This window comes from Antedon mediterranea, chromosome 5 (genome assembly GCF_964355755.1).
Source record: "Antedon mediterranea chromosome 5, ecAntMedi1.1, whole genome shotgun sequence".
In the NCBI taxonomy this organism is placed as follows: domain Eukaryota; kingdom Metazoa; phylum Echinodermata; class Crinoidea; order Comatulida; family Antedonidae; genus Antedon; species Antedon mediterranea.
The window spans coordinates 2,574,407-2,589,500 of NC_092674.1; the positions used below are offsets into that span (position 1 = coordinate 2,574,407).

A 15,094-nucleotide genomic window follows, 5' to 3' on the forward strand; every position below is an offset into this window, starting at 1 on the left:
GGAATGTGCACTGCTTCTTTATTGATGAATATGGTTGGTTTGACCCATGTGTTCTTTCCTCTTAAATTTATATTCTGTCACGGTTGCTTCATTCATTGATTTAATACTGTATGTTCTCGATGGGGGAGCACTGTGAATGCATGTAAAGTCTGTCCTTGGTGTGAAGCTCTGTAAAAATTAGTTTGTTTTTTATACATGGAATCCAGGGATATGATACTACATCCCATCTATTTGGTATAGGAAAAGGTCTTAAAAAGTCTTAACACCTGGGCAGTAGTATGCTTACAAACTCTGTAAAACCAAACGTCTCCAAAAAAAAAGAAACCATCGCATCAGAGGAATTGGCATTGGTAGCTATACTGTATGGAGGAATACGTTCTGGGAGAAAGTAGCAAAAAGCAAAACAGCACTTGAAATAAAGTCTATTCCCCCTACAACAAATGCTGCAAAATGTCATTCCCTGTGTGTATATTACCATGGTACAGCAGTGGATAGAAAGTACTCTTCAACCCACAGACTGGGAGATGGAAAGTTACAAATGGCGTGATGTGTCCATTGATGACAAATTTACCACCAGTACCACTGTTTGTGACGAATACCACGGCATCAGCACATGCTTTAATTCCTACCTATAGACAGAGGATGATAACTGGACAATAAAAATGAATGGATTAATAGATTCTAAGATTGTATAATTCTATTGTTGTGACAGTACAAATGTAAATGAACTGTTTTATTAGACACCGTAGTCCTGCATTATAATGCATAGGACTACGTTGTCTATTATTATAACCGTGGTGATATCTTGATACTTAAATGTGTGTTTTTGTTGCTAAATAGCATTTAAATTAATATGTATATTGCAGTTTAAATGTTTGACACTAAGAAATATAAAAAGCATTATAAAAACTGCTATCAAGTGGTAATTAGATATAAAATATATGTTTTTTGTTCATTTTTAGACATTTTTCGCCATTGGCGGCCATTTTGTTTAAAAAAACCTATTTCCCCTACCTGGATTTTTCTAGACTTTTAGTATGTTCATATAGGAACCTTATAGAAATGCATTGTGGTGAAAAAAATTCTGTTGCAATTTTTTCAACCTTTTACTGATTCTGAGCATATCTTTCCTGTACTATAGTGCGTATATTATAAGTGATACATCGAGCAACCAATTTAACTACTGGAAATTGCACCATCGCATTGTAATAGTGTATGGTTTAAAATCGCATGTCACTACGAATCAGGAAATCATTTGTAAACAAACTTCCTAAGGTTTTGACCGTCAATTGTCCTGTTCAAGACACAATACTGTTCTTCACACACACGCACGCACACACAGTGGGTAAAGTTTCCAATCTGAAGACTGACTGCGGACCAGTGGGACCAGTAAGGTAAGTAGCCTCTGCATTGGTAGTCAAATTGATTCATTATTCCCACTTTAATTTAAAATAACTTGTAAAAAACCATTACATAAGGCTGTAACGAAAATGTATGATTCTATGGCCTAGTCTATAATATTTGATGTGCCGTTTGTTTATTGAAGAGAAGATCAATTTATAACTCCATGATGATATCAGAGATTTCGTTCTTCTTTGATCCTGCATGCTGGGAAGGCTCATTAATGTTATTTGTGGACATGTTGGATTTCCCATTGGCTTACCGATGGCATTGTTTCCCAATCATTTTAACGCCAGCTTCCGCCATCCGTAATTTTAACCACCTTGCTATACGGATATTTGCTGGTAGGCCATGTTCACTTTCATTGATCAATACTAGGACAACAATTTATCACCCTGCATAGTAATTTGGTAATAACAGTGATAATAATAATCTGCATTAGTACTAGTACTTTGGTAAGTGTCAGTTTATTGTTGTACGTATAATTATACTAATTGTTTGTACGCTGTCGAGTCATGGATGGCACGGGGAATGCTTTAAATATTTCCCATGTTTTCCCTAGTAAAAACAAAAACCGTTAATTATGTAGCCTACATCTAGTGCAAGGTACAATTAACATTTATCATTTTTTCGTATTTCTAAAAACTAAAGAAAACGACGACGGTATGAGGAGCAGCGGTTGCCTATTCCAACAGCATACAGTACAGTAGAGTTTAATTTCCCCATGGTCGTCGCGAGGTAGGCCTACAAGAAGGTACCGGAAAATACCCCAAGGTATTTCCTGCCCATATCCTGGTTTACATAATTGTTTTTCCTGAATAATCAACCAGACTCTAAATTTAGGGAATGCGGAAGATCGTTTTTGGCTTTAAAATTCCATTTGATTGATTTCTTGTTTTTTTGTTTGTAAAATATTTCTTTTTTTTGCATGAACAAATGATCGATTAGGCCTATTGATACAATTTCAAGCGTATAACTATAATTGGTCAATGTCGAGATATACTTTATACTTATCCGGTACAATTCAATTCTCTCCTACATAAAAATATAGGTGATATAATTAACATAAGACAATTGCAACCGTAAAAACAAACCTGTATGTAACTATATGATATACAGTCGATTTACTCTCCTTTGGGACACCCCAATTGGGGGACAGTTGGAGTGACACACAACCAACACCTATTCAGGGAACACCTCTGTTAAGGTCGACGACACTTTTTTTGGATCACAATTAGGTTGCTGATAAAATACCAAACGAATCATACTCCAAATATGGAGTTTCATTATACAGTAGTTATTGTTCACATTTATTTTCAAAAGCTTGTATCGAATGATTTTCAGGTAAATTGTAAAGATGTTTATTTTCTTGATGTTGAGTTTACTTGCTGCACTTACCCCCCAGGAGGGGGACACGTATCGGTTCCCAAGATATCCTGCTGGTGATGGGACCACGCCAAATATCCTAGACCTTATCGAAGGGAGATGCTTTGAGTATTTGGAATGTGTGCCACCGATTAACAGCAACATCGAGTGTGACCCTGATTTTAGGTACAGTATCCAAATAAAAATTAATTCGTTTTTAAATGTTATAATCCACAATGCATGTCTACATAGGCTACAACGTTTGGCATGGCTGTGAATTTTAAATTAGTCAATTACGATTTGGCTTATTCTCAGGAACGTGTGCAGAGAACACCATATCTGTAAAATTAAAATACAATGTAGAAGGTTATAATAATACGAGAATCTTGAAAAAAAAAAACATTTTAAAACATGTCGCCGAGGTCTAAGCGCCCACAGCTCTCAGAAGTAGTCTTCTCCCCCGTGCGGTCCCCATCTGTCACTATCCGTCCTCCATCCGTACCCCATCCGTCCGAAATCCGTACACCATCCGTCCTCAATCCGTCCCCCATCCGCCCGAAAGTACCCCATCCGTCCTCAATCCGTCCTCCATCCGTATCCCGTCCGCCCGAAATCCGTACCCCATCCGTCCTCCATCCGTACCCCATCCGTCCTCTATCCGTCAGTTCCCCATCCGTTCCCCATCCGTTCCCCATTCGTCACCATCCGTCCCCCATTCGTCACCATCCGTCCCTCCCCCACACGTCCCCATCCGTCCTCCATTCGTCACCATCCGTCCTCCATTCTTCATCATCCGTCCGTCCCCCATCCGTCCTCCACCCTCCATCAGTTCCCCATCCGTCCGCCCGCCGTCCGTTCCGCATTCGTCACCATCCGTTCGTCCTCCATTCGTCACCATCCGTCCCCAAATTGAACATACATAATTAAAGGCATCAATGATGTTTTATGTTTTATGTTTTATTCAATTTTCAGGCACAACAATACATGACAATACAGCGGTGCCCTGAGGATTGGCATGAGTGCAAAGCACTATCGAGATGGCTCTCCATATACTGCACTAGAACATATAAGACGAACATATACACAAGATGCTCTACATAAACAAAGACTTAATATTAAGTCTTTGGGAGTGGAGTTGTAAATTGTCATAAGAAAAAAACCCTGACATATGACAGGACTTGAACCCAGGACCCTTAGATTGGTAGCCAAGCATCATAACCACCAAGCCACAGCTCCACTCCACAGTAATACTCATTTGGTTGTTATTTATAGGTTCAACTGCACGTCCCTCGTAATGGACTTTAAGAAGGACATTGCGTACCAAGAACCTTGCACATTAGGACCTGATGCATTTGAGGATTTTGTAAACAACACCGCTCAGGAATTTCCTCCGAACTCAGTAAGAATCACCATTAATTCTATAAATGTTAAGCTCTGCCTCTACACTATCAAACTAGTTTGTGATGTGCCCAAATATGTAGACGTCATCGTGTCCATTATGGGCACATCACATATTTTTGTCAGTGTTTGATAGTGTAGACAGAGCTTTATGGGGAATGTTTGACAAACGGTGGGAGTTTGTTCTCGATCCAAAGATAGGAAAGGCCTAAAATTAACAAAGAAAAGTGTGCGTTCACTCGTCTTAAAGATGTATTGTCCCCCAAAAACATGAAAAATGAAGATTAATTAAATCAGACTTTGAATAGGTTATTTTGTAGTTTTATTAAAGTTAATCACTTCCGTAGGAAAAAAGAAAACATTAATGTTTTAACTTATAAAATGACAAATAAATGGTTAAATTCAACCAAAAATTCATTGGCTGGCAGTCAATTTTACTAATTTTTGCTTTAAATTACTGTTTTTTCAGGTAAATACATTTTTTTTCGATCTAATTTTTGGTCAAAGTGGATAACTATTATGTAACATTAAAATGGTATTCAACAAAAACAATTTTATTCATTTTTTTTTCAGGGGGACTATACATTTTTAAGTTAGACTTACCCCAAGTCTGTATCTATAGTTAATATTACACGTATGAAACGCTATATATGCCAAAATATTTATCTTTTAACTAATATTAAGTCAAAACTCCGTCTGGTATAGTCTTAATCATACGAAACAGGGAACAGATATAGAGTAATGGTTTGTCAGAGACGACCATAGCAGAAACCGTAACTTCCCAGAGACAGGCGTCGCATGTGATGATATCCACGCTGTATTACAGAATTGTCCATGATACTGACATCAATATTGTCATATGTGTAGATAACCTCTGATGTTCTTATTCTTTCTATCATCAGCATCTGCTATGGTCTGGAACTAAGGAGATTTCTCACGTGTATGGTCTATTTACCAAGCGTAAAACATTAGAAGATTCCTTGGTGGGGTTTATGATGAACGACGTAGCCTTCTGTGGGTCAGTTGAGACTGGCTTTGACTTTCGCCAATGTCCATCTTGTCAAACATTCTCAGAATCAGCGTCTGGCATATTTTGGCCAAAAGCGTCAGCAAAGGTCAGTACAATACTTTGCTTAAAGCTTGGTTCCCACTAGAGACGCAACACAAGGGCGTACGCGCAACGCAAGCGATTTGATCAATGACAAGCCACTGTTCGAATAATCCATCAATTGTGATTGGTCAAATCAACCAAGCTTGATCAAAAGTATATATAAAATGAATATAGTTCTTGCTTACTTACTCATAACTTTGTATCTTCTCTTTTTTTAATAATCTCTTTTTATTTTGCTCCTGCGTCAGCCATCATCAGTGGTATGCTCAGTAACCACCATACATCTCAATCTTATCAATTTATTTTTAATAATTCATAATTTTCAAGTATACAAATATAACATTGGGAAGATAGTCCTATAGCCAAAAGTGTTCAATTTGAGGAAGTGCACTGTCAGGTGACTTTCCCAACAGGCCTAGTATGTACTTAAAAGTTATGGTACTCAAAAGTTATAGTACTTAAAAGTTATAGTACTCAAAAGTTATAGTACTTAAAAATTATAGTACTTAAAAGTTATAGTAGGCCTACTTAAAAGTTATAGCACTTAAAAGTTTTAGTATTAAAAGTTATAGTACTCGAAAGTTATAGTACGTAAAAGTTATAGTACTTAAAAGTTATAGTACTTAAAAGTTATAGTACTCAAAAGTTATAGTACTTAAAAGTTATAGTACTTAAAAGTTATAGTACTTAAAAGTTATAGTACTTAAATGTTATAGTACTTAAAAGTTATAGTGCTTAAAAGTTATAGTACTTAAAAGTTATAGTACTCAAAAGTTATAGTACTTAAAAGTTATAGTACTTAAAAGTTATAGTACTTAAAAGTTATAGTACTTAAAAGTTATAGTACTTAAAAGTTATAGTACGTAAAAGTTATAGTACTTAAAAGTTATGGTACTCAAAAGTTATAGTACTCAAAAAAGTTATAGTACTTAAAAGTTATAGTACTTAAAAGTTATAGTACTTAAAAGTAATAGTACTTAAAAGTTATAGTACTCAAAAGTTATAATACTTAAAAGTTATAATACTTAAAAGTTATAGTACTTAAAAGTTATAGTACTTAAAAGTTATAGTACTCAAAAGTTATAGTACTTAAAAATTATAGTACTTAAAAGTTATAGTAGGCCTACTTAAAAGTTATAGCACTTAAAAGTTTTAGTATTAAAAGTTATAGTACTCGAAAGTTATAGTACTTAAAAGTAATAGTACTTAAAAGTTATAGTACTCAAAAGTTATAATACTTAAAAGTTATAATACTTAAAAGTTATGGTACTCAAAAGTTATAGTACTTAAAAGTTATAGTACTCAAAAGTTATAGTACTTAAAAATTATAGTACTTAAAAGTTATAGTAGGCCTACTTAAAAGTTATAGCACTTAAAAGTTTTAGTATTAAAAGTTATAGTACTCGAAAGTTATAGTACGTAAAAGTTATAGTACTTAAAAGTTATAGTACTTAAAAGTTATAGTACTTAAAAGTTATAGTACTTAAAAGTTATAGTACTTAAAAGTTATAGTACTCAAAAGTTATAGTACTCAAAAGTTATAATACTTAAAAGTTATAGTACTTAAAAGTTATAGTACTCAAAAGTTATAGTACTCAAAAGTTATAGTACTCAAAAGTTATAGTACTTAAAAGTTATAATACTTAAAAGTTATAGTACTTAAAAGTTATAATACTTAAAAGTTATAGTACTTAAAAGTTATAGTACTTAAAAGTTATTCATTCATTCTTTCTTGGAGATCCAAGAAACATTTATTATATATGGCCTTTGGCCCAAATAATATACAATGTAATACATGTTAAATAAATATCATTGAGTGCGTTTAAAAATTCTGTTCTACGTTTAAATGAAAAAAATAAATATTTTCCAAGTTTAACAATAAGATCAGTATTCGTGGCAGACATAAGATAAATATATTTTAATTTAGTTGGGTTGTTTGTATAAAAGGAAAACATATATTTAGTTCTAATATCTGAATAAAATGGACAAACTAAAGTGAAATGATATTCATCTTCAATTGATTGTAAAGCACATAATTTGCATAATCTTTCATTTCTATTTATACAATTCCATCTTCCTTTTTCAATTTCTAATTCTAAAATTCCTAGTCGTATCTTAGTCATAATTTGTCTATGTTTGTAATTTGTTACTTTTGTTAGATATTCTTCAATCCCAAACTTATATTTAACGTGCTTGTAATATTGGAGCTTAGAGTGTAGCCTAGTATCTTCGTAGAATTTCTGTCGTTCAATGTCTGTAAGCCTTTGTTTAAAATTTGAAATAAAAGTATATATATTATTAACCTGTTGTGAGTACCATATGTTACCAAATCCATTTACGCATAGTATTTGTTTTACGTCATTGGCCCAACATTGCTCATTTCTTTGAGCTTTTCTATATTGAAAATCATAACATTGTTTAATAAATTTGTCATTATCCATTTGGATTACTCTAAGCCAATAACGAATTATATTAATGATAACTTGAATTTGGATAGTGAATCTTCCACATTCTCCTCTCACTGCAACACTTGGTGCAGAATTACCTATTCCTAGAATGTATTTACAGAATCTTAGATGAACTTTCTCTAATACTGATATATCATTTAAACCCCATATTTCGCTACCATAAAGTAAGATTGGCATAATCTTAACATCAAATATATGGTTCCATATATTAACTTGGAGGTTACCAAAACGTCTATGGGTCAATCCTTTTAATGTGAACAAAGCCTTATTAGCTTGTTGACAATTGTATTCTTTGGCTTTATTCCAATTACCATTTGAGTTGAAAACAACTCCTAAATATTTAAAGGATTTGACAATGTCAACTGTATTTCCATTGTAATTCCATTTTTCAAATTTGTTAAGATTACCACCACTCTTAAACACCATAATATTACTCTTGTTAACATTGACAGTTACTTCCCATCTTGTACAATAGGTAGATAACTTGTTTAAATAATATTGTAGACCATAAACGGTATCACCAAATAACATAAGGTCATCTGCATAGAGTAAATGATTAATTTTTGGATTTCCTATTTGGATTCTATGCTCGTCGCCTTCCTCATTTAATGTTTCACTCAAATCATTAATAAAAACATTAAATAAAAAGGACGAGAGTGGCGAACCCTGTTGTATACCTATTAGACATTTGAAAGAATTACTAATATTGCCGTCGACCTTAACATGTGCTGATAACTTATTGTACATTGAATTAATAACGTTTAACATTTTTCCTTTTACTCCAGAAATTTTTAATTTTATGTGAAGGTTTTGATGTCCTACGGAGTCAAAGGCTCGTTTAAAATCAATGAAAGCAACATATACTTTCCCACGTTTTTTTCCTAGGTATTTATTAATGATTGTGTTAAGAATAAATACATTATCCGATGTTCTGAACCCCTTTCTAAAACCGGCTTGTTCCTGATGTAGAATGTTATTGTCTTCTGCCCAAAATTGTAATCTTTTATTGATAATATGTAAGAAAATGTTAGCAAAAACAGGAATAAGTGATATTCCTCTATAATTCTCTGGTTGTTCTTTGTCACCTTTTTTAAATATTGGGACAATAAGGCTGGTTGCCCATTGCTGTGGAAACTGTCCTGTATTATAAATTATATTATATAATTTTGTTATTAGATTGATTACATTTTGAGATGAGTGTATAAAAAGTTCTGGTAATAATCCATCGATTCCAGGTGATTTACCTGTTTTTTGGGATTTAATGGCATGAATTACCTCATATACTGTAATGTCATTATTTAGGTTAGGTTCGTTTTCATTTACAGCAGGTTCATCATTAATGATACTTTCTACATTTTGATTATCTCTATTTTCATCAATATGAAATAAGGATTCGAAATGAGTGCGCCATGTATTAATACATATGTTACTTGGAAAATTTGGTTTTGTTTGTTTTAGTTTAATCCAGAATGATTTGGAGTTTTTTTCTCCTAATGATCTAATCAATTCTGTACGTGATCTTTTAATATAGCTGTATTTCTTATTTTTTATTAATGTTTTATATTCTTTTTTTATTTCCAGGTATGCATTAAGCAATGTTTGTGTACGATTGTGTCGGAATCTATTTAAATTTCTTCGAACTTTGTTTTTAAGTGCAAGACATTGATTGTCATACCATGTGTCTTTAGCTTTAGTTGTTTTATTGTTGGAATTCCTATGGATAATTCCTTTACATGCATATTCATACAATCTACTTACAGTTGAAACTTAAAAGTTATAGTACTTAAACGTTATAGTACTTAAAAGTTATAGTACTTAAAAGTTATAGTACTTAAAGGTTATAGTACTTAAAAGTTATAGTACTTAAAAGTTATAGTACTTAAAAGTTATAGTACTCAAAAGTTATAGTACTCAAAAGTTATAGTACTCAAAGTTATAGTACTCAAAAGTTATAGTACTTAAAAGTTATAGTACTTAAAAGTTATAGTACTTAAAAGTTATAGTACTTAAAAGTTATAGTACTTAAAAGTTATAGTACTCAAAGTTATAGTACTCAAAAGTTATAGTACTCAAAAGTTATAGTACTCAAAAGTTATAGTACTCAAAAGTTATAGTACTTAAAAGTTATAGTACTTAAAAGTTATAGTACTTAAAAGTTATAGTACTTAAAAGTTATAGTACTTAAAAGTTATAGTACTTAAAAGTTAAAAAAAAACAAGTAAACAGGCAACTATATATATTTTGCGTTTGTCTTTATAAAGTGTTTATAATATTATAGTTTGCTAGTTTGGCATCGGGAGAAGTTGAAGTAGTTCTCAGCGCCTCAAATGGCGGACGTCCGTCGTTTCGTAACGGCAGGTAAGGCTATCCGTTTGTTTAAGCTTTGTTCGCATGACGTAAGCGCAGCAAGTAATTTGACCAATCACAGGCGATGGATTATTTGAACTGTCGCTTGTCATTTGTCTACTTGCTTGCACTTACGTCCTTGATTCGGGTTCTAGTGGGAAAGACGTTGGTTCTAACGCAAGGTAACACAATACGTAACGTATACATAAAATAATTTGTTTCATAGCGTGCGAAAGTGAATACTTACGTCGATTTAGTAAGTGCGTGCGTGCATCTATATCTTGCAGTATGGCAAACTATTAAAATAATATCATTTTTCAAAAACATTTTATGCTAATTAACTTGTATTTTGATTGTATTCAGTATATTTAGATCGATTGAGGTTCCCAAACTGACAAGCAGTAAAGTATCCAAACTTACTACCATTTTGGTAAGAGATCTTGGCGATAATTCAACAACGTAAGTATTCTTATTGCAGTCTAATTCAGAACTCTGATCTACCCAATCTTCTCTTGTTTTAAACATGAACTCGAACGATTCTCATGCCTCTATCAGTCCTGTCAACACCTGAAATGTATCGCTGTGGGTGGTGGTTTAAGCTTGGTTTTTCCCACTAGAAGTAGAACGTAACAACACAAGGACGTAAATGCAACGCAAGCGTGTTAAAGCGTGGTTCCAACTAGCGACGCAACGCAAGGACGTAACGTAACGCAAGTGAATTGACCAATCACAAGCGATGGCTTATCCGCTTGTGATTGCTAACTGTCTATAACTTCGCTTGTCATTGGTTAAAACGCTTGCGTTGCGTTTACGTCCTTGCGTTACGTTCTAGTGGGAACCAAGCTTTACCAAGCGACACGCAAGGACGTAAACGCAACGCAGGCGAGTTGACCAATGACAAGCGACATTTCGAGCAATCCATCGCTTCTGATTGGTCAACTTATTTGCGTTGCGTCGCTAGTGGGAATCAAGCTGCTTAACAGTGTTTGTAGTAGAATGCTTCTCATCGTAATCGCTTTTCAATAATTACCATTCATTTATCAAGAATTCTCTCTATGTATATTTAACTAAAGGAGTGAACACTGCGGAGCTGGCTCACTTTTGGAATTAAAGAATATTATGCACGAGAAAAATATCACTTTCTCTTGCGAAGAAAATCCAAAGTAAGTCATACGTTTTCTTTTCTTTTTTGTCAAACTAGTTTGATAGTGTAGACAGAGCTTAACATAAATTTCCCGCCATCACCCGTCTAATTCCGTCCAATTTTCTTTTCAGTCGAATCAGAGCGATTCAGTGTGCAACAAACCCACGAGCGAAGGAATGCATTGATCTTTTTAATTCAGGTAAAATCGTATCTGCGTCATTCACGCATTTATTTTTAATCCGTAATATTAGGCGAGGCAAGAGTAAAATGTCACTCTTCCCTTGTAATATTGTCACATCGGTGTTGCCTTGATGCTTTTTGTAACAAATCTCTACTTAAATACAGGGAATCTATTGTGTTTTAAATCGATTTCATATCGATTGGCGCGCGCATAGCCGTATGAAGCGTCGTGAAAACGAAACATTCATGTTTGATTTTGTTTGCCGGTGCTGGACCGGTACCGTACCGGCGGAAGCGGCGTGAAAGACCAGGAAAAGTTAGTCCTCTTTTCTAGAATACAGGGTGAGGCCATGAGTTTTAGAAGCTGATTACCCTCTAATCTACGGGTTGAACAGAAATGTTTTTGTCCGAATAGAATCAATTAGTGTCACATAATTGTATTTTGTCGACAAAATGTGCAATGTCTCGAACGGCGCCCCGTAACCGCACCCCGTAACCGCACCCCGTACTAATTATGCCTGTCAAATGCGCCAATAATTGATATTCATTATCATTTTTTCCAACACTGATAGATAAAGAACCATGCTCGAGTTATACAGCCTTCATTGTGGTGATTGTGATTCTAGTTGTCATTATCATTGTGGTGTTTCTGTTGTCCTTGTATTACTTTTGTGTGTACAAGCACACAAAGGATCAGGTGAGAGAACAAAACAATTACACACATTATAATGTTGTAATCAGTCGGCGATTTTAGTGTTTTTTTAAAAGTAAAAATATCTATATATATATATATATATAGTTGATAATATTAGTGAGCATGTATGTGGACATTCATTGTAATAAAACATGGGTTGATGGTACGTGCTCGTTAACTGTAGTTTAACTGGTGTAGTGATATCTTATGATGTATTTTTGTCATTTATTATTCTTGTATTTAGAGTGCCAAGGCTAAACTCACTGTATGTTGTAATGCATGATGTCACGGGGCTATGTCAGGTAGAGCTTCTATTGCAATCCTATATATAATATTTTGGTTTTGTTTTTTCTTCATAGGCCTACGCGCGCGTTCGAAAGCCGATGAAAGGCTACTTTCGTACGTGCGCGTTCGAAAGATGATGAAAGTTTAATTTAGTACGTGCGCGTTTGAAAGCTGATGAAGTTTATTAGTACGCGCGCGTTCGAAAGCTAATGAAAGTCTACTTTCGTACGTGCGCGTTCGAAAGCTAATGAAGTTTACTAGTATGCGCGCCTTCGAAAGCTGATGAAAGTCTACTTTCGCACGTGCGCGTTCAAAAGCTGATAAAGTTTATAAGTACGCGCGCGTTCGTAAGGTAATGAAAGTCTACTTTCGTACGTGCGCGTTCGAAAGATGATGAAAGTTGAATTTAGTACGTGCGCGTTCGAAAGCTGAAGAACATTTGATTAGTACGTACGCGTTTAAAAACTATACGCACGCGTCAAATTTTCGTTTAGCCGCTGACAACAATCTGTTCTGATATATTACATCATTCTCAATAGCGTCATTTGCATGTTTCTATCACGGTAATCATATCAATAATGCATGAATATAATACTTAATAGGAAAATATTTGAGATAGTTATCACATCCTGTAATAGTCTAGAAAATAGAAACCATAGAAATGGCTGTGTGATCATATTTAAATTTATTCTTTCAGAAATACAAAACGTTTACATCCGATAAAAAATCTGAGAATAGAGCATCTCAAAGTATGGATGTCCCTATACCCATGGATGATATCGTGCAGGTTTAACTAAATCATTGCATGATGAGATGAGAAAATCTGCGAGACTCCTCCTCAATCAATAGGGTTGGTGAACATCAGTCCAAAATACGCAGAATTTTTTCCAAAATACGTCAAGTTGAGGGCGCTATACTAATCCAAAATACGCGAGTCTTTCCAAAATACGTCAAGTTGAGGGCGCTTTTCATTTTCCAAAATACGCGAATTGTCCAAAATACGTCAACTTGAGGGTGCTATTCATTTTTAAAGACAAGGTAGCTAAAGCAAAAACATCCTCAAGTAGTATTATCTAGGTAAAAAGAATGTTTAGACATTGTGTCGGGCCAATTTAGAGCGTTTACTTTTCATAAAAATTTAAGATAATTATTATAGTTCTATTTGAGTATCATAATAATGTTACATTTTAGCATCACAGGCATAGAATAACTCAAAACCGCCCGGTGATATACTGAAATTTAATTAATTAATCTGAAACGATAACGATGAGGAAATCTGTGAGAATGAGAAAAAGTCATTAGACCACTGGGGCTTTCATTGGATTAGTTCAAACCCGATTGGATAGCGACTCTTTATATTATCGGCGTTGTACGGCGGAAAAGCACTAGTCCCTTAATTGTACGCACGCGCACCAGGATCAAATTGATACGCCCTCATCTTATATATATAATTATATATATATATATATATATATATATATATATATATATATATATATTTATTTCGAAAAATAACTCCAAACTAGTCACCTCATTTTTCCCCTTCTCGTATTAATCATTTCATTTCAGGTATTTTTTAACAATAAAACACCCTAAAGTAAATGTAATCATATGTATATAATATACATATATATATATATATATATATATTTTGCCGTTTTTGCGTAAAAAACAATTACTTACTACTTATATAACCAAATATTAATATTATTTGAAAAGTTTTAACAATAATGGTTTTTAATTATTACTTACTTTTCATAAGGATTGAAGATGATATTATAGTTCAGTTTGAGGATTTAACTATGGGTATTTTGCCGACGTTTTCGTGTAAAAAATAATTACTTTACTTTTTCCAACCAATTATTGATATTATTTTAATTACAATACCATATGCTTTTTAATTATATAAAATATGAAATAACTATTATGTTAAGTTTTCAGATTAGGTAACTTGTATTAGACCATAAGTACATTAAATTGAAAGCGATGTTGGTCTGTCGAGCTCGGGAAATATATCAATTTTGTAGATCACCAAATATATAACACATACCTATGACTATACTTGTACATGCTGTTTTTGTAGCCGGTTTATGCCTCATTTAAACAAGCTACGTCTGGCAATGAAATCGTACATCGTTCAGACATTATTAATGTATATTATAGGCACTGTCTATTGACTGATGTTAGCACATATTTGTTTTTATTCAGTAATAAATAATAATTGGCTACTCTATGGCATTTTATTTACAAAAAAATCTGCCTTCCAATAATTTCATTTATAACTAAAATGTCCTTGTTTGTTTTAGTCTAAGAAACTTTTTTTTAATACATTAAACTCTCAATATGATATGGTATTTTGGAAGAAAGTTGACGTATTTTGGAAAATTACTAGCAGTCTCAAATTGACGTATTTTGGACAAATCGCGTATTTTGGAAAATGAATAGCGCCCTCAATTTGACGTATTTTGGACAATCACGTATTTTGGAAAATGAAAAGCGCCCTCAAGTCGACGTATTTTGGAAAGACTCGCGTATTTTGGATTAGTATAGCGCCCTCAACTTGACGTATTTTGGAAAAAATTCTGCGTATTTTGGACTGATGTTCACCAACCCGACTCTCCTCAATTGAAACTTGAATTTCAAGTGAAGAGCTAGAAATTGAAAAGGGCAGATGGGAGGGTGTAGAAAGATATAAGAGAACG

The 15,094-nt window shown here is 33.7% G+C and overlaps 1 protein-coding gene across 4 annotated transcripts; it reads left to right on the top strand.

Moving 5' to 3' along the window:
- Window positions 1-1,150: 1,150 nt before the first annotated feature.
- Window positions 1,151-15,041, top strand: LOC140050213 (ADP-ribosyl cyclase/cyclic ADP-ribose hydrolase-like). Of its 4 annotated transcripts, none has more exons than XM_072095309.1 (11): window positions 1,151-1,394; window positions 2,746-2,952; window positions 4,039-4,165; window positions 5,067-5,279; window positions 10,022-10,101; window positions 10,453-10,548; window positions 11,163-11,252; window positions 11,365-11,432; window positions 11,986-12,110; window positions 13,090-13,226; window positions 15,010-15,041. In XM_072095309.1, the coding sequence occupies exons 2-10, from the start codon at window positions 2,759-2,761 to the stop codon at window positions 13,183-13,185; spliced, it is 1,089 nt and encodes a 362-aa protein (XP_071951410.1). In that variant the 5' UTR covers window positions 1,151-1,394; window positions 2,746-2,758; the 3' UTR covers window positions 13,186-13,226; window positions 15,010-15,041. The 4 variants fall into 4 exon arrangements, with proteins under 4 accessions (XP_071951410.1, XP_071951411.1, XP_071951413.1 ...); XM_072095311.1 differs by lacking the exon at window positions 1,151-1,394 and adding an exon at window positions 1,696-1,856; XM_072095310.1 differs by lacking the exon at window positions 15,010-15,041 and having other exon boundaries at window positions 1,152-1,394; window positions 13,090-13,848.
- The last annotated feature ends 53 nt before the right edge of the window (window positions 15,042-15,094 follow it).